This window comes from Dama dama, chromosome 14 (assembly GCF_033118175.1).
Source record: "Dama dama isolate Ldn47 chromosome 14, ASM3311817v1, whole genome shotgun sequence".
NCBI classification, from domain to species: domain Eukaryota; kingdom Metazoa; phylum Chordata; class Mammalia; order Artiodactyla; family Cervidae; genus Dama; species Dama dama.
In genome coordinates, this window is record NC_083694.1 from 63,241,286 (window position 1) to 63,266,607 (window position 25,322).

Sequence of the window (25,322 nt, forward strand, 5' to 3'; positions counted from 1 at the left end):
ACTTATTAAGTATGTAAAGTATGTAAAATGCTATGCTAGAGATTGTGGAATATAAAATTTTTTTTAAAAAAGTACATTGTGAGGCCCTTACTTTTTTCAAGAGTGTGAATAATGAAAGATATACATAAAGAAATATAATAAGGAAGACACATAAGCACTAATGTGGAAGGCTGGCAGAGGGAAGATGAATAATTCCAGATGGGGAATTTGCAAGCATTTCTCAAAGGAGACAGGATTTAAGCTCAGTCTGGAAGAATGAGTAGGATTTAAAGAGTTGTGACAAAGGGCGTCAGGCAGGAAACAACTTTAGCAAAAGTAGGAAAATGGGAGAGAATAGGGCATGTTTTGAAACAGTTGTAGCTCCATACCTGTGGCAAGTCAGGAAGTGTGAAGGGGGTGAAATTCAAGAAGAAGCCATGCACCAATGTGATTTTCGAAAGCCAGACTAGGAAATTATGAAATGCAATCACTGAAGTTTTCTAACCAGGTAGTAACATGATCTTTGAGAAGTTAACTCTTGACTTTGTTTAAAACTACCTCAGTTGAAGTTGGAAAGACCTAAAATGTTCAGTTCATTTAAAAGAATGGGTGCATAAACTGAAGCATTAGACAAAGGGGTGAATCAAACAGAGCTAAGGAAAGAAACTTAGAGAATGTCTGTATTTAACATCAAAGGGGGAAACAGAGTCAAAAGTGGGAGACTGCCTTTGATAGGTGTGAAGTTTAGCCTTAAGTAAGTAAGTGTTAGTCACTCAGTCATGTCCTGCTCTATTTGATCCCATAGACTGTAGCTCCTCAAGCTCTACTGTCCATGGAATTCTCTAGGCAAGAATACTGGAGTGGGTTGCCATTTCCTTTTCCAGGGGACCTTCCTGACCCAGGGATTGAACCTAGGTCTCCTGCATTGTGGGCAGATATTTTACTATCTGAGCTACAGGGAGGAACCCAAAAAAAGTTTAACCTTAGAGAACAACTGTCTCTGTAGATAGACCTGAATATCCTTAAAGTAGCATAGAAAATGTGCATCAATTAATTGAAATATATGTCAGTTGTGCACATTTCAAAATGTGTATCTTGGAGAAAATGTGCATCAAATAATATCCTAAACTTTTGGACTCTTGTTTTAGCAGACTTATTTTCATCTGATATTCTTTTGGTTTTTATAGATGATCTTTTCATCACACACATCATTGTGCATATATATTAGAAGAGTTTATTTCTATATATAAAAACTGAGATAGCCACAAGCACATAAATAATGATCATTTTTTTAACTGCTTCATTTAGTAAACATAAACAAGTTGCACGTGGCATTGTGCTAGACTTTAACTGTTTGCATGTTTGTTGTTTTCAGAAGCCCCGAAGTTGACTGTAGTTCAGAGTGAGCTCTTGGTTGCCCTGGGGGATACAACAGTTATGGAATGTAAAACCTCTGGTATTCCTTCACCTCAAGTTAAATGGTTCAAAGGTACATTTCTTAAGCATGTTCATGTCTGATTCACTTAGTATTGCTTTCTCTTTTAGATAAAAATAATTTGTTAAAAATTTGTTTTGGTGTCTGACTTAGCAGCCCCATAAAATGTGTTTATGGTCTCACTAGAGACAGCAGTTCAACATGCTGCACTCTGAATTTCAGCATTTGACATCTGGTGTGGATTATAGAACCGTGAAAATCAAAGCAGGAAAACTTCTCCTCTGCTAATCCAGCTGAACATTCTCTTTGTTAGTTTAGGATTGTTTCCTGTAGAAAATTGTCCAGGAATACTCAGTTCATGTTTAAAATAGCTTCTCTGATTTCAGTTCACTTTGCTTAGGCTCTCACAATTAGGAAGTTGCCTAGATTCTGCAGGATACTTTTCTATAAAGTGCTCAAATAAAGACTCATATTAAGCTTACAATTGAATAACATTTGTGATTTAAAGACAAATGTATTTTGTGGTCAGCTTTATCATGCGTGGTAGATGTTTATGTCAAGTATAGAAATTATCTGCCCCTATTTGTAACATAAAGGTTCTGCCTCTGTGATTCTGTAATAAAATAATAATAATGTGCTGCTTTGTCCTTGGTGAAAATGCCCTTGGGCCCTGATCCAGGCTCAGATGCTGACAGTGGCTATCTCTGCAGAATGTCCCGCTCCTGTTTCTCTCAGTTTTTCCAGTCTATGAGAAAGAAAAATCCCCACAAACACCCTGAGAGGGGAGGTTGCTAGGATTATTGAGATGCTGTTTGCAAAATACTCTTTAATCTTCAGATGAAAAATGCTAAATAGTACAAAGCACTATTGTTATGATTCTGTTTGTTAAATCACAGACATTCCCATAGCAACAGGTTGATGTCATAATCACAAAACTGTGAATTCACCTCGGGTTCAAACTCTTGGGGAACATGAGGTGGAAAAGAACATGAAGCTTTATGCAGAAAGCAAATACTTTCAATAATATAAATCAGAAACAGGGAGGGAAACAAGGAGATAATGTCATTTTTCAGAGTTTTCCTTGTTAAATGATTTTTGAGTCTTGTGTTTTCCCTGATAAGAAAGCATTTGTGAATTTGCTTCTTAATTAGGTTTCAGTTCTGTTTCAGTCAACAAAAATGAATTTTCCTTATTTGAAATGCTTAAATCTTTAACTTTCAAATGAAACAGATAATAGTTTCAAACTCACATCTTAAATCCAGAAAAAATGTGTTATAGAGGTAGTTCTTTTTTTAAATTGTCAATCAGTAGTTTATATTAAAAATGTTTTAAAAACTAATAGAACCTGCTGATTTTTCTGCTTGTGTAGAGCTGAGTCACAGAAAGAGTCTTTTATGCTCTCAAGTTGGGGCTACTCTCCTGAATAACTTTGTATGTCAGTTTTGGTCCCAGAGATACCTTGGGATCTAAATGAGGAGTTAGGAAACCATGCAGCCACCACATGGAAGATTCTAGAATTAACTATGCATTTGTTTCTCTTCTCGACCAGAGACATTGGAGTTTAATGGGCCAGGCAAATCCTCTCTCATTTCTCTGTTCAAATTATGCACCAGCAGAGCTCGCATGTGGGCATTAAACACTGACAGATGATTATGGAGGACCTGCATTTTGTTCAACAGTAACACGCAGAGCTGCCCTGAACCCCAGGATCACTGGGTCTCCCAGTCACAGGCAGGCAATTTATTCCTTAGGCAGAGTCTGAATCATAAAGAGAAAAGCCAGGAGACAAGCTCTTTTACTTGCAAATGGGCTTGAAAAAAGAAAGGGGTGGGGGGCAGCTGGACCTTCCTTGTCCACCTCTGCTGGGATGAGACACCAGCAAAATTAGGAAAATCCTACATTGGGGAAACTACAGGGTGAAAGACTAGTTCTTTCCCTAACCATAAGAATAACCTTTTGATCATGCCTTTTTTTTTTTCCAGGCAGTTCTGATTGAATAAAGTTAACAGTTTTTTATTTTTTTATTAGTTGGAGGCTAATTACTTCACAACATTTCAGTGGGTTTTGTCATACATTGATATGAATCAGCCATAGATTTACACATATTCCCCATCCCGATCCCCCCCTCCCACCTCCCTCTCCACCCGATTCCTCTGGGTCTTCCCAGTGCACCAGGCCCGAGCACTTGTCTCATGCATCCCACCTGGGCTGGTGATCTGTTTCACCATAGATAGTATACAAGCTGTTCTTTTGAAATATCCCACCCTCACATTCTCCCACAGAGACGGCAGAGCATTGTTAACTCTATGCACCGCTATACAGATCATCTCTAGAACTCATTCATCTTGTGGGACTGAAACTTTAAACCTGTTGAACAATGACTTCCCATTTCCCCTGCCCTGCAGCCTTTGGCAGCCACCATTCTTTAATAAGTGGTATTTCATTCAGACCATTCCGAGAAAAGGAATCTCACACATACAAATGCCCACCAAAATTTTAGATATTAGAAATGAGCAACATAAGGTGGGTTCAAAGAAAGAATCAAGGACACTATTAAAATATTGTATGAAGAGTATTTCTGGCAAAATAGTAAAGAAATTGGGTTTCTTTAGATTGGTGGTTATTAAAGTATAGTTGGGAATCCCTGGAGGTTCCCACCAACTCTTTTCAGGTCCATGAGATCAAAATTATTTTCCTGATGATACTAAGTTGTTATTTGACTTTTTCACACTCATTGTCTTATGAATGATTCATGAAGTTTTAGGAGCTATTTAATGTGTGACAGCCAGTAGAGTGAAAGCAGAAGCAAAACAGAACACTCACCTGTCTTCTTTTAAGCTGGATAGTCTAGAGATTTGCAAAAATATGAAACAATGCAACTTTTCTCACTAAATTTCTCTAGTTCGGGGAAATATTATTTTTTATAAGATAGATTTATGTTAAAATGTCATGAGTTACTAGGAAATAAGTGCATATGCTTTTAAACTTTTCAGTTTCCTTTCTAAAATGCTAAGTGCAAATAAATATAATCCACATACACAAAAATTCATAAAAGTCCCTGATAACTTTTAAGAGTGTAAAATGAGTCTTGAGACAAACATTGTGAGAACCAATAAAGAGCTTTCAACAGTTTAAAGGATCTTATGTCATGGATAATTATCTATTAGTCTTTATGGGCATAGATGCCAGAATCTAAACTAAATTTAAACTAAAGCAGAAAGTATCCTCCTTAATGGTAATGATTGTTTTAAATCCTAGAAGGTCAGCAAAGTTTATATTCTATAATGTATGTAAATATTCTTCTAATCTTATCTAATATTAAAACTAAAGAGTTACTCCCCCAATCATCTTCATCTTAATGTTCTGTATTTCTTTATGGCTTTATAGCAATACTTTGATTGTTAATTGTTCAGTAGAAATCAAGAGAGATTATCAAAATATGATCAGTATGTAAACTTGATATAACCAGTGTTTTCCAATTTATATTTTGTTTCATTCCTGCTGTTCTTTAAATACTTTTATTTTTTAAAAAGATGCTAGCATAAAGGTCTTTATTTCATCCTGTTATGTCCTCTGACATATACAGAAAAAGCTAAGGGAGAAGTAAAATGCAAAACTCTAAATGCATGTTAGTCCAAACATTTTAATGCTTGATGAACAGCTTGGTCACATTGCATCCTCCCCTAGTGGGAGGAAGGTTTATGTCAATATCATCTGCTTTCACTTATGAAAATTTCCCAGAGGCACACAGACAAGGCTTTAGCTGCTTCTCTCCTTCTCGCGTGGTATGCAGTAGCCAGCTTAAAAGGATGATTGAGGTTTTAAATGTTGGAATGCTGAAAAATACTTTATTTTTGGCACTCACAGTTGCTAATGTAATTTTTTTTTGTTTTGAAATTTATGGCTTCTTTGACCTCATCTCCTCCTCAAATTATAAAAACAAAATCAGAATTTGTTTGTCACCCTCAGTCTGTTGGTTGTTGCTTTGTATAGTGGCCTGGAGAATTACTGGCTCTAGGGTTTTAGCCTGTTAAAAGCTAAGGGACACATTAGAATACAAGCTTTTGGTTACCAAGGGGGAAACAGAGGGATGGCATAAAGGGAGATTAGGATTGACATATATGTACTATTGTTATTATACATATATATTAATAAAATAGATAACTAATAACCTACTGTATAGCACAGGGAGCCCTTCTCAATACTCTGTAATGACCTATGTGGGAAAAGAATTTGAAAAAGAGTGGCTATGTGTGTATGTGTACCTGATTCACTTTGCTGTATAGTGGAAACTAACACAACATTGTAAATCAGTTGTACTCCAATCAAAATTAGTTTAAAAAGCTATTTAAGGGAGTTACTTCTGCAGTCCTCAGCCCCAAGACACGTGGCTAAGCCAGTAAATGGCATTTTGGAGAGTACTGCTTCAGACTTGACATCTGGCATGCTGTGAAACCCTGAGAGCAATGACCTTTACACCTCCTGGAAATTTTTAGGATCCCCACAAAAAGTTTAACATCGCCCTTTACAAAAAGAAGCAGAAGAGATAGGAACACTAAGCTGCCATTTAAACATCAGTAAGTAAGTGTTCATCATTTAGTTGTGCCCAGCTCTTTGTGATCCCAATGATTGTAGCCTGTCAGGCTCCTCTGTCCCCGGAATTCTCCAGGCAAGAATGCTGGAGTGAGTTGCTGTTCCCTTCTCCAGATCTTCCTGACCTGGGGATTGAACCCGGGTCTCCAGTACTAGGTTTTTTTTTTTTTTTTTTTTTTTTATGATACTTGTCATCCTGGTTAATTTCATTCTTAGGTAAGGAGAAACCCTGGAGGAAAGGAAGCCTAAGGATAGGCTAACTCAACTTACAGATTTGTTGAGGCATTGCCTGCTCTCAAATAGAAATGGTTCTTAGAGGATCTCAGGTGTTACAGGGAGAGGCAATCCAGACATAAGTCATCTTTCTTGGGTTATTCTACCCTCACACTGAGGTCAAACTCATTATCTGGTTCCATCTTCCACTCATTTATTCCCTACCTGCTTCTTTCCAAAACCCTATAACTCTGACTTAAAGAACTTTGATGTATAATACAGATTTAGTAGAGGTATCCTGGGAGATTAATATAACAGCACTCCTCTCTGGCCATTTCCAGGAGTTCTTCATCCATTCTTTTTCTTTCAACAAGCTCCTTCCTACCCTCTCTAGCCAGCTGTGGTTCCTTAGCCATTCGTAGAATCCCCTCAGGCAGCTTAAACCTCTCACAGGACAAACTCTGACTGAGAACATTAAGCAAACCAGAAACCTGGGCATTTAGCCAAACTAAGAACACCCATAGTCTCCAAAGTATTTCCTGGATAGTTGAAATTCATCCTGTTACAAAGATGGTAGAAGTTTTGTTTTGATCTTCATCTTCCTTTTCCATTTCACAGCCGCGGTGATAGTAGCTTCCACTCTTTCTTAATCTCCCAACATAGCTTCAAAGAGTTTGTTCTCATTTAGGCACACATATAGTAGGGAATATTTGCACATAATTCATTTAGGGCCTGATTTTTGGTTACAGGTTAGCCTGTGAAATTATATAGGCCTAAATCAGCTCATTACCAAGAAACATTTCCTTCTTTCACTGCATAAGCATTGTTTAAGTGTCTGCGTCGTGCCAGACACTTGGATTTAAAAACTTTACCATCAGTTTTCTTCAGAAGTTTTGCAGTCAGGTCAACAGTAAACTTTTGAAACCCTTAACTGTGCAACGTTCTCCCCGTCATTCTTACCTAGGGGATCTTGAGCTGAAGCCCTCAGCATTCCTCATTACTGACCCTCTCTTGGGACGTTTGAAGATTCAAGAAACTCAAGATTTGGATGCTGGGGATTATACGTGTGTTGCTGTCAACGATGCTGGAAGAGCAAGTGGCAGGGTAACTCTGGATGTTGGCTGTAAGTAAGCGTCGTGGCTCTGGTAGACAAGTTTGTTTAGAAATTGACCTGGAATTTTGTCATGCTCACAGCTTTGAAACAGTTAGTGGAAAAACTTGTCAGAATGACAAAATTAGAGTTAGCATTTCATATTATTAATATAATGTAGTTAACATTTACCAAGTTTTTTTTTTTTCTATTTACCAAGCACTGTACTAAGAACAGTGTATACATATATATGTATGCGTTATATCATTAAACCCTGTTGCTGCTGCTGCTAAGTCACTTCAATCGTGTCCGACTCTGTGCGACCCCTTGGACGGCAGCTCACCAGTCTCCCTGTCCCTGGGATTCTCCAGGCAAGAACACTGGAGTGGGTTGCCATTTCCTTCTCCAATGTGTGAAAGTGAAAAGTGACCAAGTTTTTTTTTTTTCTATTTACCATGCACTATGCTAAGAACAGTGAATATACATGTGTGTGTACATGCATTATATCATTAAACCCTTTTAACAATCTTAAGAGGAATATACTATAATTTTCCCCACTATATAGGTAAGGAAATGTAAACTTTAAAAAGTCTAAGCATATTGACCAGGTCAAGAGCTATGGAGGGACAGCCTGGTTGTTTGAACCCAGGTCATTTGATTTCAGAGACTATAGGCTTCAGAGTCTCTCGTCTGTTTGCCAAACATTTTCCTATCAGGAGTCATCCATTTGGACAGCAAATTCCTAAGTATTAACATCTGAAGGCCGAAAATTAGACTTTGGCCCTCGATCATAATTTGGAAATGTTGATGACAGAAAAGGTAGCAGATTGTCCTCTTCCTTTTGTTTTTTTTTTTTTTTTTAATTCACTAGCAGTGACTCCTTTGTGTATAAGAACAAAGCATGAACTACAAATAAACATCAATCACAGTGGGAATGATACATCATGTGCATGACAACTTTAGTCGGATTACTCAAGGAGTTTGGTCCTCCCTTCTTCGTCTCTCCATCTCATGCTTCTTGAAAAATAAAATTACACAGTTATGGTTAACACATGAAATAAAACAGAGCTTGTTTCATACGAGAAAGAACCCAGCAGCTTAATTTTAACAGATAAGTCATATGGTTGCATCACTTAAATTTATAAAATATGACATTTCATTAAATTGCATTTTCATTTATGCATGATAATTTTCAAGCCAAAGCTGTTTTTTTCTTTTTTAAAGGTTAAGAACTATAAAGAAAGTGCATTTTTTATTTTGAATAAAGTAGCAAAGAACATTTGAGTTCTACTGTCTTAGTTCTTTAAATGAAAGTCATGTCCCTCTAAGCTTAGTATTTTGTTTTGTATAAACTAAATGTTTTTCCCCTTGGGATCTTTTATGATCCCCAGGCCTCTGGACTTTCTGGTGAAAACTCTGCATTCCTGGTGATTATGCCCTTAGGGTAGAATCAACAAAGCTGCATATGGCCGCAAAGATCACTGTAGACTCTGTCTGGGGCACAGCAAGATGTGTTTGAACCATGACTAAACCCTGTGGTTACTGAAAGAAGTGCTTTGGAAATAAGATTGGAATCTCTGGGTGGAGGGTCTCTAAATCTATCAGCAGAGTGTAAGATACAAGAAATGCTTTTAGATATACTGGGTCAGCCAACCCATCTACCAGTGTTCAGAAAAACTCAAATGAACTTTTTGACCAACCCAATATAAGGTCCAAATGAAGTGGTCCAAATTCTGTATCTGATACAGATTTCTGTTTTTAAGATACAGAATTCTTGTTTTTAAGAAATATACAAAGTTACAGAGTTTCACTTCTCAACATTTTCTAGTTTTGCTTGTCCCTCTTTCCTGCATGGATATTTTCTGTTAACCAACATTCTTTTCGAGTTATCTAACTCTAGAGGAGTGAAATAGCTCGGCAAAAAGGGAATGATATCCTCAACCCCTCCAAGATTGTAGAAAATCTCCAGAGAAAAGAGATGACACCCTCAACCCCTCAAAGATTGTAGAAAGTCTCCAAAGAAAAGGGAATGATACCCTCAGCCTTCCAAGATTATAGAAAATGTAAACACCTTACATGCTTACTTGGCGCCTTCTTGATAATTTTTTTAGCTTCTGGACTTTCCAAGTTTCTCTTCTGATGAGCAAAAAGCCATATAGAGGTTAGAGCTGTCTGTGCTGAAGTGACTCGGAGTAGATTAGGAAACATCGTAATAAAAGTTTGGTATTTTATAACCTAGACATCAATCTGCCTCTCTGTCTTCAGTACATCTCTGATTAGTGCCGTCGGGTCTCTTGCCCTCTTGTATTTACACCCCCTCAGACAGGCTGTAACTTGGAGTCATCTTCACATCCTTTCCTATAATCATGATGCTGACACACCAATGGGAAGGGTGACCTAAACCTTGGGCTGTGATAAATTAACAAAGTCCTTCCTCAGCTCTTGACTCAGAGCTCAGTCCTCCTGTGTATGTGTGTGTAACTTTCTCTCCCATTTCCTATGGACAGTTCACAGCTGAGAACTTTTTCAAGTCTCTTCCTAATCTCTACCACCTTTGCTCTCAGCTGTGGCTTTCCCTTCCACCTCAGAGACGGAAGTGAGATATATTCTGGCAGTCTGTCCCTTCGCCACCTACCTCTGTGTCTGTAGACTAATCCTCACCTCCTTCCCTCTTCTCTCCAAGGTTGTGAAAGAAATGAAGATGGGGAAAAGTTGATAAGATGGTAATATATGGATCAAAGGACTAAAGGTCGTTAACAGCAAACAGTAAGATTCTGAAAGACTTACCTTAATAAGTCTTTAATTGATGCTTAATAAGTACCAACCATTGTGTGAAGCATTTCACATACATTATTTCATTTAATAATAACTACGAAGTCTGCACTATGAGTGTCTTTATTATGAGCTCAAAGAGGTTAGGTAAGTTATCCAACATCATAGTGCTAATAAATGATAGACCTAGGAGGACTCAGCCCTCTCATCTGTTATATTACAAGACCACAGGCAAATTGTTCTTGTTCAGTCGCCCAGTCCTGTCCGACTCTCTGCGACCCCACGGACTGCAGCAGGCCAGGCCTCCCTGTCCATCACCAACTCCCGGAATTTACTCAAACTCATGTCCATTGAGTCAGTGATGCCATCTAACCATCTCATCCTCTGAAGCCCTCTTCTCCTTCTGTCCTCAATCTTTCCCAGCATCAGGGACTCTTCCAATGACTCTTCAGTTCTCATCAATGACCAAAATACAGGAGATTGACTTCAGCATCAGTCATTCCAGTGAATATTCAGGGTTGATCTCCCTTAAGATTGACTGGTTTAGCAAATAGTTATAGTGAAATTACAAAACTGTTTTGACTAGAATTAGAAATTTTAGAATCAAAAATTATTTGATTATTATCTATTATTATTAGAATCAACTGTTTTGATTTAATTAGAATTAGAAAACTGTGGTCTGGGCATGAAATTTGATAAAAAGGAGGAATTGCTGGAGGGCTGAAGGTCTCAAAGTTGGTAGCTGGTTGAAATGGGCCTCAGAGGAACATGATTACTAATTTGGAGCAGAGAGGTGGAAATATGAAATGGCCTTAAAATAAAAGGATGTAAGAAAAAAAGTTTTATATTTATCCCTTGTTCCTTGATCTGGATTTTTTTTTCTCTTCACTCATATTCAAAATCTTCACTCTCAGTGACCTTTTCTAAAACAATGGCGTCCTTAATTTTATTCCAGTAATTTTCCTGATGGAGCTACTTACATAAACTCTATTGTTTGCTTACTGTAAACTTGATCATTGTTGGCAATTGCCAAATAACTTAATATTACATCACCATTCATGATTTTGGCATGCCTTAACTATTTCCCTATTCACCATTAGTATTCTGATCATTGTATTAATAGCTGACAGAGTTTGATTAGACCTTTTCTGGCCACCTAAAAGTACTGTTGCATATCCTGGCAAATAGATGATGTAACTGCCACACGCTATGCACATCACAGTTGTGGTTCTGATCACTACAACTTTACTACAAGTAAGTCACCACTACAACCTTACTACAAGTAGGTTTTAGCAGCCCCTGCCCCCCCCCAAAAAAAAAGCCAAGTTTTACCCAGAATTTATATAGTGGTTAAGAGAATGGGCTGTAGAAAAGGACTGGGTTTTCTGCCTAGCTTTTAATAGTACCTTCTTGATAGGTTGGGCTTCCCACATGGCTCCATGGTAAAGAATTCACCTGAGAAGCAGGAGATGTGTGTTCAATCCCTGGGTCAGGAAGATCCCCTGGAGATGAAAATGGCAACCCACTGTAGTTTTTTTGCCTGGGAAATCTCATGAACAGAGGAGCCTGCTGGGCTATAGTCAAAGGGGTTGCAAAAGGAATCAGACATGACTTAGCAACTAACCAACCTACCAGCCAACAACTTGATAGGTTGGCTATAAAGATGAAATGAGGTATTTTAGCCTATGTATTAGGTTGGCCAAGAAGTTCATTCAGGTTTAAACTTCTTGGCCAACCTAATACATTCAGTATGTGAGCAATTACTGCTTTTCCTTCAAAGCTGCTTAATGGGACATGTATCAAATAGGTGAATATTTACTTTACAACCTGAGTGGTCATTTTGATTCTCCAAGTCTTGAAAAATAATACAAAAAAAGCATTAAAAATAGTGGTATAGCATTTAAGATTAAGCATTTTGCTTTTAATATGATAGTCAGTGTTTCAACTTGATTTTTGAAAAGAGGGCTTGAGATAATTTAAGTGCTACTTTTAGTAGTGCATAAAATTATTCATTTGAGTTCCCGAACTATTGGGCATAAATTTAAGTAGATTTTGACTTAAGAAAAACTTGCTTTTATCCATATCATGTAACTAGTTGGACTTTCAGATTGTTTTTGTGGGTCTGTTACTTCACATAAACAATACTAGATCAAAAAATAATCATAAAAAGTCTGTTTCATGTTATTTTTGAGTTCAAGCCTCTTGTTGTGAGTCTCCATTTTCCTATTTCTCATTATCATGACTTTAAGTTGTGGACATTTCAGGTCAGCATTCAGGGAACGTTACCAGTGCTTTTCATCCTTCTTCAAAAGGATGTCATTTGGAAGAGAAAAGCATTGGCTACATCAAACAAAAAGTTGGCCTGGCAGTGACTCTGTTTGCAGGATTCCACACCACAGAGGGTGATGTTTTAGACTTAGACCATGGTTTCATGTTTTGTGGTTTAGTAGAACCAAAACAGGGTGTTCAGCCATCTTAGAAAAAGAAATTCTCAGTTGGACTAATGTAATGCAAAAGTTGCCATAGTCAGGAGAGATTTAATTGTCACTGAAGGAACTAGAATAACTTTATAGAATAGGTTTTAGATCATGATGGTAGATCTGTTTGTAAGTTTTATATTTTCAAAATAATGTGTTCATACAACCACATCCACCAGATGTGTAAGTGACACCAGAGCTGTACTGAGCATTAACCCTGTGTGATCAAGGTGCTTGCACATAAATATTTAGGGGATCATAGAGGACCCAGCATAATAAATCTATTAGACTATATGCAGAAGCCAGGGACTTCCCTGGCAGTTCAGTGGCTAAGACTTCACTTCCAGTGCAGAAAGTGAGGGTTCAAACCCTGAATGGGAGTTAAGATCCCACATGCCTCGGGGCCAAAAATCCAAAACATAAAAAAAAAAAAAAAAGTATATACAGAAACCAAATTTAAAACTAATACTAGATACATTAAACTCTGAACTATAACTTAACAAATTAACTCTACAGCATTTATGATCACTGATAGTCAATACTTGGGTAATTACTACATGCTAAATGACTGATAATGATTCCTTCTTTTACAAACATGAGATAGGATATGTTATTATCCCTCTTTTGTTGATGGGGAGATTTAGACTGGGGGAGGTAAAATAATTTTTCAAGTTTATATACTAAGGAATAGTGAAGCTGCAATTTGATACCACCTGGTGGGCTGTAATTTCCCTAAGCTACTTCTCTAATCTACTAGCTCCTCTGTGTCAGTTGCTCAATTGTGTCTGACTCTCTACGACCCCATGGACTAGGGCCCGCCAGGCTCCCCTGTCCATGGGATTCTCAAGGCAAGAATATTGGAGTGGGTTGCCATTTCCTTCTCCTATTTTTTTTTTTTTGTTTGTTTTTAACTAAATTAACTTCTGCTTCCTTTCCTACTGGTTTTAATAACCTATTTACTATCCACCCAGTGTAATTCCCTTGGAGTCTGAGTTGGCCACACTCAAGAGTAGGAAGTTCTTAGAAGGCCTCTTGAGTTGAGGTAGGAGCTGCTTCATATTGAGGCTTGCTTGTCATTGATGCTGTCCTGGCTGCGCATCTAGTGCCTGGTACATTTGCCTTGTTTTCTGGTACCAGGACGTTTATTCCCTGACCTTGTGCTTGTCTCGTGCCTAACACTGTTCCCAAAGCTTCTTCACCAGAGGTGACTTCTCTCATCTCAACTGAGCTTTATGGGCACAACTTGAGCTTCACTTATCCTTTTTAAATCTGGTTTGTTCTTGGATTTCTTATGTCTGAAAAGTCTCATTCATCTCCATTTTCACTGATGACTGTGTTCTGTTATGTCACTAACCTTGATTTCCTCCCAAAGAGTTGATTAGTCCCAGGCTTCTGCATGTCTTTTGCTTTTCTGGAGCTTATTTTCGGTCACATCTCTAGATTCACCTGTTCACTCTGAACCTAGCATATTTTGTGACATTTGCACATCTCTTTTTCAGAAAAGCAACTAGCTCTAGAATAAATGACTAATCTCACTCCAGATAGATGTAAGGCCTTACATACCTAGGATAAGCAAACAGTGAGCTGCTTTCTAAACTATTTTTAAGTGCATTTATTTTACCTATTGTTTTTTATTAGTCAAATTCCCATATAGAGGTAAGAGAAATCTGAATAGGTATACAACTTCTTTTTATAAACACATTACTCAATAGTAGTGTTAAATTTTATTTTATGTAGTTTCAATAAACAAATGACGGGACTTTTGAAATTGCTGTGTTTTTTCAAAATACAAATTCAAATGTACTGGACCAGTGTTGTTTTCAACTTATACACTTAATGCACACACACACACATGCTAGATTATTGTTTTAATATTGATTCAGTCATTCACAGATATCTAACATTCATGTATAATGCACAGAGTAACATGTTAGTTGCCATAGAAGATAAAAACATGGTTGCAAATATAAATTCTCTGGGGAAGGTCAAATGTGTAGTCTAGTAAGAGACTGAATGGAGCCATTGCCATGAGAGTGGTGTAAACTGAGTTCTCTGAAACCTCAGAGAGGGAAAAAATCATATCCATTTAGGATGGTAAGAGTTGTCATTGAGGAAGGGCCTTTTGAACTGCATTCAAGAACTGTTAGTATTTCAATAGCCAGAGATCAACATCAGACATCACATTTGGAAGGAGGGTGTTGGCACAGGCGCTGATTTGAGAAAGGTCAGTCCTTGCCTAGAATAAGTTCTGATTGTCCAGAGAATAAGATTTGTACAGAAAACTAATGGAAAATAGGGCTACAAAGTAAAAGGAGGTCCTTTAGCCCAGGTTAATAAAGCACTAATGCTACTTGGGAGACAGGTGTACACCCAAGTCCCAGAATTACCATTTAGAAGGAGAGGAGTGATCTCCACACTCATTTTTACCAGCTGGATAACCAGCTTGAATTTGGGCAGTTATAAGAACCCATAGAAAAGAGAGGCTGGTAAAATGATAAAGAACTGTGACTCTGGAGTCAGATCAGTCTGATTTTCAATACTAGTTCCATTGTTCAGCTCCATGTGACACTTAGCAAATTAACCATCTCTGTTTCAGCTTCTATAAAATTGGGATAATAACAGTATCTACCTCATAGGGATATTATGAAGATCAAATGAAATAATTAATGAAGAGGGCTTAACCAAGTCTCTGGCTTTATATGCTATCAGTTCAGTCGTTTAGTTGTGTCCAACTCTTTGTGACCCCGTGAACCGCAGCATGCCAGGCCTCCCTGTCCATCACCAACTCCTGGAGTCCACCCAAACCCATGTCCATTATGTTGGTGATGCCATCCAACCATCTCATCCTCTGTCGTCCTCTTCTCCTCCTGCCCTTAATCTTTCCCAGCATCAGGGTGTTTTCAAATGAGTCAGCTCTCCACATTAGGTGGCCAGAGTATTGGAGTTTATAGTTGTTGCAATTCATAACCAATGTTTAATCTTGACATTATCAAGGAGACCTTCTTAGGGTACTTCTTCTTAGAGTCCTACATGAACAGGCTTCATCTATTACCTCTAATAGTATCTTATATGTTTCTCCTTGCCTGATGCCTCACACATCATTATTCATGAGTTCTGTGGGATATACTGAGAGCCTCATCTATTTGGGCTTACTGACAGCATCCTCCCTATCTTGCATTCTTGTGTTTTCCAAGGTAGGCCTGTTAACCTCTCATTTTTCCTTCTGGCTTCTGTGGTTACCTAAATTATGTAGATAACTGTAGACTTCTTATCCATAATTTTATAATTTCTGAATCATTTCTTAACTCTAAGATTAATCACTCCCTAGGTTCCATTTATCAAAAGCTATCCTGTAAATTTAAATTATTGATTTTCAAGCTTCAAATTCTTTAACTCAAAAATGCAAAAGAAAATATAGAAAATGTATTGAGAAGCAAGAATGTGATATATACCAAGAACATAATTTAAGATTAAATACTGTCTGCTTGTTATATAGTGATCTATTGAAGCATAAGCCTTGATATGAATTAATTTATTTAAAAATTCCACCAAAAGAAGTAAGTTTTGGAAATTGTCTAAAGTATTCCATTACAAAGCAGACTTATTTATTAGAAAATTTAAATTTTTGAGGTGAGGAGTGTGGCATAAACTAAAAGACAAATTCCAGAAATGAAAGATTCTCTTTAGTTAAGGAAATCCTGATTTAAATTGTCATTGTTTCTATCTTATCATGTTAAGGGAATAGTCAAACTTCCTTGTGCCTCTATTCATTTATTAAGAAAGTGTGTTTTAATAGCAGACAAGAGTATTTAAAATATATATTTATAGTAGTATATGAACAATAAGTTGATTCAAATTCAATCTGTTGTTTGGTTATTAAATTCAGTTCAGTTTAGTCATTCAGTTGTGTCCAACTTTTTGTGACCCCATGGACTGTAGCATGCCGGGCTTCCCTGTCCATCACCAACTCCTGGAGGTTGCTCAAACTCATGTCCATTGAGTCAGTGATGCCATCCAACCATCTCATCCTCTGTCGTCCCCTTCTCCTCCCTCCTTCAATCTTTCCCAGCATTGGGGTCTTTTCCAGTGAGTCAGTTCTTCACATCAGGTGGCCAAAGTATTGTTGTTTCAGCTTCAGCATCAGTCCTTTCACTGAATATTCAGGACTGATTTCCTTTAGGATGGACAGAGTGGATCTCCTTGCATTCCAAGGGACTCTTGAGAGTCTTTTCCAACACCACAGTTCAAAAGCATCAATTCTTTGGCGCTTAGCTTTCTTCATATTCCAGCTCACACATCCATACATGACCACTGGAAAAACCATAGCCTTGACTAGACGGAGCTTTGTTGGCAAGGTAATGTCTCTGCTTTTCAGTATGCCTAGATTTGTCAATCGCTTTTCTTCCAAGGAGCAAGTGTCTTTTAATTTCGTGGCTGCAGTTTATTCATGCTGTTTATTAAATTAGCTATAAATTAATTTATATTTCATGTGCCTGTATACGATACCAATGACTGTTTTTTTTTTTTTTTTTCATTTTAAATATCTTCCAGCACCTCCAGTTTTTATACAAGAACCTACTGATGTATCTATGGAAATTGGCTCAAATGTGACATTACCTTGCTATGTCCAGGGTTATCCAGAACCAAAGATTAAATGGCGAAGATTAGACAACATGCCCATCTTCTCAAGACCTTTTTCAGTGAGTTCCATCAGCCAACTAAGAACAGGAGATCTCTTTATTGCAAGTAGGTTAAAGGAAATATATTTTATGCAAATATGTACATTGAAAGTATACATTTTTTATACATAGGCATTGATATGTTCAAAATAGTAAATTAATCTTGCCAACACATTTTGTGTTTGTTGAATTTCATTTTAAAATAATACTGAACTCATGCCTGGGATTTATCATAAATGAATAGCATTTTATTCAATTTTATGTTGTTACTATATCATCAGGACTTATGAAGCAGTATGAACTTCTTTATATCTCAGTTTCCTATTACAAATAGAGTCAACCTGGGCCTGTAAGCGGATAAGTAATCATATCTTATTTATTCTTGTACCAACTGTTGTATAGAGAGGTAACATATTACTAGTAGTTAGTTAATGTTAATTGTTTGGGGCCAAGAATTCATAATCACATGCATAGGGACCCTATTCACTATCAATGTAGACTAAAAACTATCTGTCTGGAGCAAAGCGTTTTTTAAAAAGTCAAATATTCCATCATCTCAAACTTTTACCAATGATCTCTTAAGCATTCAGATATTTTTAAACTTTTAGTAGTTTTTCAAATATTGTTAAGAATGTTTGGATAATGGCATAAGAGGAGTAAAAACAGCTCAATGATTAATTGACTTTTTTTAAAAAATTGCATTTTAGGGTATTTTGTAGAAAGCCCACCATAAGTGATTTTCATGTTTATTAGCAATGTCAAATGTACCTTATCCTCCCGTAAAGTTTCAGTACAAATTAATTACAAGCACTTAAGCGTCCAGCTTTGTGCTGGGCTGTGTGGTGAAGACTGAAGTCAAATATTGGGTTCTTCCCTCAGATATTTTATAATCTACTGTCTGAGTGGGTGGCCATACTAGTACATACGAGAATTACTCAATAGATGGGTCAGATTGTGCAGAACCTGAAATGTGCAGGTGAAGAACTGTAGTTGGTAAGGTAACAAATAGTCCCCCAAGCTTCCTAGGCAGGAAATGGCATGTGAAAGTACTGTTTCAGAACAGTTCCTCTGCAGGCTAGAGGAGACATGAGCTAGAAGGAAGAATAGAGAAGCTCACACAGATAGGTTGACACAGTGGTGATGAGAAACAGCCCAGAGGGCAATGAAAAGACTTGAAAACAAGTCAGTTGGTGGAAATGAAAGAAGAGAAAAAATAAAGGAGGGCAATGTATTCATCAGTGGTTGCTCAGTTGCTCAAAGTAAATTATCTAAAAGGAAGCTAGCAATTAGAAATTTAGTTCTCAATGGTATTTTGTATTTCTCTACAAAATAGCCTGAGTTGATAATATGAAAAATATCTTGGTTAGAAATAATCTCCAACTTATTAACCAAGTGGTTTGCCAAAGTTGCCTTGGCAAATGAATGTTTGCTAATTTTGAGAGTACATACCACCAGCATTTACCAGATGCAATTCTGTAGTTACACGCATGTGGTTAACAGAGTAGAAACTTGGTCAGCACTCTTTGAGTTAGGATGGAACTATTCATAACGGAAAACTATTATTTTTTATCTGTCAGTGTCTTATCAATAGGTTAAAATGTGCTTATTTTAGTTAAGATATTTGCAAAGATGACAATCAGTCCCCTATTTAAAACCTTCTTTTCACTTCTCAGTTGCTCATATTATAAAACTATGCTTTTTAAAAGGCAGCAGTCTACCTCTTCAGGCTCCTGATTATGTCCATATAACCTGTAACCCAGTAATCCTCCCCCTTATCCCCAACACAATCTTTAATTTAAAATATTTCAAAATATGCTTTTTATTACACTGAACATTTTATATATTTGACTGCCCTACATAATAAAAAATTTTAACATGCAAATTTAGTACAAAAGAAAACAAAGTAATTTTTCTTAAAATAACACGTATTTCAGTAGATAAATGGGCTTCCCTGGGGTGGCTCAGTGGTAACGAATCTGCCTGAAATGCAGGAGACCTGGGTTTGATCCCTGGTTGGAAGATCCCCTGGAGGGGAGGGCACATCAACCTACTCCAGTACCCTTGCCTAGAGCATCCCATGGACAGAGGAGCCTGGTGGGCTGCAGTCCATAGGGTCATACAGAGTTGAACATGACTGAAGTGACTCAGTAGAAGCAGCAGCAATAGATAAATATCCAGGCAATGCTCACACAGAATGCATTCATGTTTATTTGCATCACCATGAATTTGACAGCTAAAATGTAGAGTGATAAAGGAATATGGATTGATGACCCAGAAACTCTAGGCTGGTTCTAAAATGGTACACACTTTGGGAAAAGTTCTTTCTTTCTTCCACTTATACAGGATTAGGTTGTAGGCTCAAATAACTATAAACAAAGTCATCAAATCCAAAAATTTCCTGTGGGGCCTTTGAAAGTCTTGCTGAACTTGGGATATTATTCCTATTGTGAATCCACCCCCATGCATTGTCTACCTAGGTGTTGCCAGTAGACACACCTTATTATTTGCTGCTGTTATTTTAAGTTATGTCTGACTCTTTGTGACCCCATGGACACATGGAGTGTCCTGTCAGGCTCCTCTGTCCATGGGATTTTCTGGGCCAGATTACTGGAGTGCCTTGCCATTTTCTCCTCCAGAGGCTCTTCCCGACCCACGGTTCAAACCCGCATCTCCAGGTCTCCTGCATTGCAGTTGTATTCTCTACTGCTGGGTCACCGGTGAAGCCTCCCCTAATCATGGTACCATTGAAAACAGTCTCTCCTGCAAGCCTCCAAAATGTGCCCAGGGAGGTGACACAGCTTTCCATTCTTTGAACAGAGCATGATTTTTCAAGTCATGTTCTTGCCTTTGAGCCCATTGGGTTTGGACTGCCCTTCCTCTGTTCTACCTGGTGTTTAAGGTGTTTAAGGTATAGCTCAGGCTTCCGTAGTGACTCAGAAGTAAAGAACCCGCCTGCAATGCAGAAGAGGCTGGGGATATGGGTTCAATTCCTGGGTTGGAAAAATCCCCTGGAAGAGGAAATGGCAACCCATTCCAGAATTCTTGCTTGGGAAATTCCAAGGAGGAGCCTGGCAGGCTACAGTCCATGGGGTCACAAAGAATCTGACACAACTAAGTGCACGTGCACATGCAGATATTAACTCCTATGTGACTCCTTCCCTAACTCCTCCACATGCACATGCAGATGTTAGCTCCTATGTGACTCCTTCCTTAACTCCTCCACATGCCGTCAGGCACTTCTGGTCTCTGCTCGCACACCTCATGGTCTGAAGCTCAAATGAGAGCATGTTCACACTGCGGTAGGATTGTTGTTTCCTCTGTATGACTCCTCTCCTAGAATGGGAACTACAAGGCGGCAGAATCATATTTTCCACCCACAGATCTCAGCACTGTGACTCACACGTGGTTAATGGGTGGTGCTGAGTGAGTGAACAATCTCTTCTTTTTAGACTTATGGGCAAGTGATAAAGGAACATATATTTGTGAAGCGGAAAACCAGTTTGGAAAGATCCAGTCCCAGATAACAGTAACAGTGACAGGACTTGGTAAGATCAATGAAGTATTTAGCACACTTTTTGCAAACATCAGGCTTCTCTTACTACCTCATTTCTTCCTTGTACCATTAAAAAAAAAAAATGTAAATATCTAATTGCAACATTAGCTATCCTTCCCTCCTAACCTATTTCATATTTCCTTGATGTTAGAAGTGGAAATAACCTTAGATATATCCACTTTAAGCTCCTTACCTTCCACTTGAAGAAATGAAGGTCAGTTGAATAAATTCATTTAAGTCTAAGTATGAATACACGCACACACACACACACACACACACACACACGGTTGTGGTATTCTTTTCTTTACACTTATCATTTTAGTCCACATGGAATTATTTCTCTGTGTGATATGAATTAAGAATACAAAATCCTTTCTTTCCAAGTGGTAAGACTTTGTTACAGTATCTTTTATTGAATATTCTCTTCCCACTGATTAAAATACCCATTTGGCCACACACTTAAATTTATATTCTATGTCTGTTCCTTGGAATTCTGTTCATATGCTACTCCTACACTATTTAAATTATTATAGCATGTATTGTGATTTTTAAATCTGTCAGTTCACATTTCTCATTACTACAATATTTTCTACAATAACTTCTAAAATATTTTCTTCATGTATCTCCCTTTGTTCGTCTATATATGCTTACATTTTCCAAGAAGAATCTCTTAGGGCTGTTACTTTGATTTATGTTGAATTTATTCATTGATTTCTAGAAAAGAATATGTTTACAATGTTTCTTTGCCTGAGCTGTTATAACAGCCTCCTCACTAATCTCATCCCTTCTAATTGTCCCTTGTCCAGTAAGTTCCCAGATGAATACTTCCTGATGATTCTACTTTTCTATTTATCAGTGCTTTCAAACACTCCATCTGTCTGTTCAATATTTTGCAAATTTCTTGGCTTGACTTTTCTGGCCTTTAAGCCATAGACCTACTCTATGTAACTTTATTTACTTCTATACTGTTACCTGTCCTCTTGCCAGTCTCTCTTGCTTAGAAAGGCCCTATATCTCTATCTTCTAATTTGTACATATGTGCAATTAAATATCTTGTTCTTGAAAACTCGGTTTTCTAATAGCTTCCCTAGTAGCCACCTTGGTCTATAAAAGAATTGGCTTTCTTTTTGAGTGAATTAGGGCTGATGGTGGCCGTGTGCTCTCTCTGATTTAGTCCCTCCGCTCATTGGAATCAGCCCCCCGGTGACCAGTGTAATTGAAGGACAGCAGCTTACTTTGCCTTGTGCTCTGCTGGCTGGAAATCCCATTCCAGAACGTCGGTGGACTAAAAATTCAGCCATGGTAAGAGCATTTTAAATCCATGCGTTCATATTCCTAATTTCCTTGAGTAAGAGGCAATGTGTTTCAACCACTGAAATTTCAATAAAATAAATATGCAAACATTTATTTTTTAAATGTATCAAAATGTTTTTTCAGTATTAACATGTTTATGCAGTTTATATGATTTTGGAATTAATATGATGGAGAAGTAGTCAATGGTGTAATTTTTATGATTTTGCATTAAATTCAGTGTTACTAGAAAATTCCAGAATATGTAAAAAATGAAGCAAGGATAAAGTTTGTTTTCATAGCATTTAAATATTATATATCCTTCTTTGCAGGACCTAATAAAATGTTAATATTCTCATAAAATTATTTCATTTTATATTTTAATCTTTATTATTATCTTCAAACATTCTTTTACAGTGAACTGTTTTACGATGTGGATCAATTTTGTATCATTGTTTTTCAAGGCATAACTTGTGATTATGAAGGAATTTGAAAATTTTTCATAGTTCTAAGGAATTATTCTGCAAACATACTATCTATGGCAATAAATTTTCATCTAGTTCAGAGCATTTTCCCTTCTATTTTCCAGAGTACTTAGACTTACTCTCCTCTAGAAGTGCCAATTAAAAGTGAACTGAGTTCATGAAATAAGATGTAAAAATGTTCGTATTTGCATAAAAACCCAAGAAAAATGAGTGCACCTCATTCAATAATAAATGCCCTTATGACATAGGATGATACTGTTTGAGCACTTAAGTACCCTGTGGTTGAACAAAATACATAAATGGTACAGAGTAAGCGGTAATGATTATTAACAAACTCTTGTCACCCTTCGCTCATGTAGTTCCTATATCATACATTGACTTCTGATATTTGTATCTGTCACTGAATAGGGTGGGTGTTGAGATCATTCTCTCAGTTTGAGTGATGCTTGATTACCAAAATAAAAATGTCAAACAGCTTGCAAGTGGTAAGCAAGTCTTCTTGAAAAAGAACAAATTAAGCCAATAGTAAGAGTCAAATTTTGGATCTGCATGATAACCAAAATTACAGAAACAGGGAATAAATGTTGTTTCTATTTCTTTCTCTTTCCAACATGTGCATAATTCCGACAGATGTTAGTGGATAGAATTTTTGGTGGTATATCACAATGACATACAAATGTTACAATGTTTGGTAACATTTTATGCTCATCATTTTCCACTTAAGGATGTTAAAATATTTCGTTATAAGACATTTAAATTACCCAGTTGGGAAAGAAAGCAGATCTGCTTTTGGCTTAGACACTATTGCCTTTTTAACTAAAAATGGCTTTTTTTCCCTTCAAGTTGGTCCAAAACCCTTACATCACTGTACGCAGTGATGGGAGTCTCCATATTGAAAGAGTCCGCTTGCAGGATGGAGGCGAGTATACTTGTGTGGCCAGTAACGTTGCTGGAACCACTAACAAAACGACCGCGGTGGACGTGCATGGTAAGAGGCGCACCCATCATAATTTTTTTCCCAGTTCAGAACTGGGTCTATGTCTTTAAATCAAATCACTCTGTTCCTCTAATTATAAGAAGTAGATGTCTTTCCTAATTGTTATTCTTAACAAAAAGCCTTATTTCTTGAACAATATTTAACATTGTTAAGGCTGTTTCCAGATTTCCCTTTCCTGTGTACACAAAAAGATATTATTGGGAGTCACTAGCTGAGTCTGTCCAAGGGCTTTTGTAAGTGGTTTCTTAATTGATAAAAGTGAACTTAGCTCTCAAAGAGTTATGTTTAAAAATACATTTTAATTTCAGGCGAGCAGAACTTATTATACCATCCAAACTGCCTCTTCTTTTCAGATTGTGTAAGTGGTCCTTACTAATAACCCCTTTGTGTGTTAGCTAGAAATGACCTAAACTTTTCTAAAGGCCATCTCATGTGCTCCAAACAATCTTTTTGCATGTTATAAAGGTCAAAAATAAAAAAATCCAGAAGCTATCTTTTTTCCATTCGTGAGTAACCATTGTCAACTTTTTACAACTCAATAGATGACAGCTACATAGTTTAAGAAATTGTCATAATTTTTTTTTAATATTTCCTTTAAAGACTTTGCAACATTGCTTTTCTAAAGTGTAGTATTAAAAACTAGCTCTGTGTACAGGGATGAAAGTAGAATAGAACATTTATTTTTAGTAGTTGATTCAGTCTTTTTTAGGGCCTGAATTGGACAATCCATTAATTTCCAAATTTTGCTTGTTCTGTTGAAGTTTCCAGTGAATGCAGGCCATCTTCTTTTTAATGTCTGCTTTTCGTATAAATAGCCTCTTCCACTACTTTCAGTCTCAGACCAATCTTTTGCCAATCTTCACCAATCTTGTATGAAATATTCCTGAAGAAATAGTCAAGTAACACTAAATTATTTATGGTCCAAAAGAGTAAATACATAATGCCAGGTTGGCTACAGTTGTGTTTCATGTATGGCTAGAGGCCTTACATTTCCCAGAGGGTGCTTATGGGCTGGTTTGACAATCGACAGTAGAAATGTACTCACGTCATCTTCCTTTGACTTATAACAACTGCCTAGAATATTGCCTTGAGATGGATTCTGATATAAATTTTCACTTGGGTGAAAGAGTGACATGAAGTTGGCCAGACTCAAGGAGTTGGAGAAGACCGACAAACCAATGATATGGTTCATTAAGATAAATGATATGGTTCATTAAGATAAAGGAAATTTAACAATGAAAAGTTAAAGAGGTCATTTGAGAACATTGTTTCATCCATCGTAGTCCAAAATGAATAACTGATTTAGTTAATAAGATTAAGAAAAAATTAACCTAACCATTTGACATAGACTAAACCAACCAGCTATCTAGAGGAAAGATTTGTCTTTGATTTGGATGCGATGCAGTATTATAGTTTCTCTATACCTCTGTATTTATGTTAATTTCATCACTCTGCCTCTCCACTTTTAAGAATATTTATTATATCCTGAGTTAAATCATAATGGAAAAGAAAAAAAGAATATATATACGTTTAAATGAGTTACTTTGCTATTTATGAGAGATTAACACAACATTGTAAATCAATTATACTTTGGTTTAATCAATTAAAAAATATAGTAAAGGCTCTCAGTGAATTCTTAAAAGAATTGTATTAACAAATGCACATACAAATGCAAATTAAAATGACAGGCCATTTCATTGTTTACGTTGATTTACATAGATTGACAATCTGGAAAGTAAAAGCTCTTCCATACTCAAAT

General features: G+C 37.0%; 1 protein-coding gene across 3 annotated transcripts in view; it reads left to right on the forward strand.

Annotated features, from left to right (window-relative positions):
- Positions 1–25,322, forward strand: part of HMCN1 (hemicentin 1) — a 525,163-nt gene that overhangs the window by 252,379 nt on the left and 247,462 nt on the right. For all 3 annotated transcript variants that reach the window (XM_061160939.1, XM_061160937.1, XM_061160938.1), the window contains exons 14-19: positions 1,355–1,468; positions 7,185–7,343; positions 17,111–17,305; positions 20,688–20,783; positions 21,966–22,093; positions 23,410–23,554. In XM_061160939.1, coding sequence (XP_061016922.1) covers positions 1,355–1,468; positions 7,185–7,343; positions 17,111–17,305; positions 20,688–20,783; positions 21,966–22,093; positions 23,410–23,554 — 837 coding nt within the window. The remainder of the gene's footprint in view (positions 1–1,354; positions 1,469–7,184; positions 7,344–17,110; positions 17,306–20,687; positions 20,784–21,965; positions 22,094–23,409; positions 23,555–25,322) is intronic.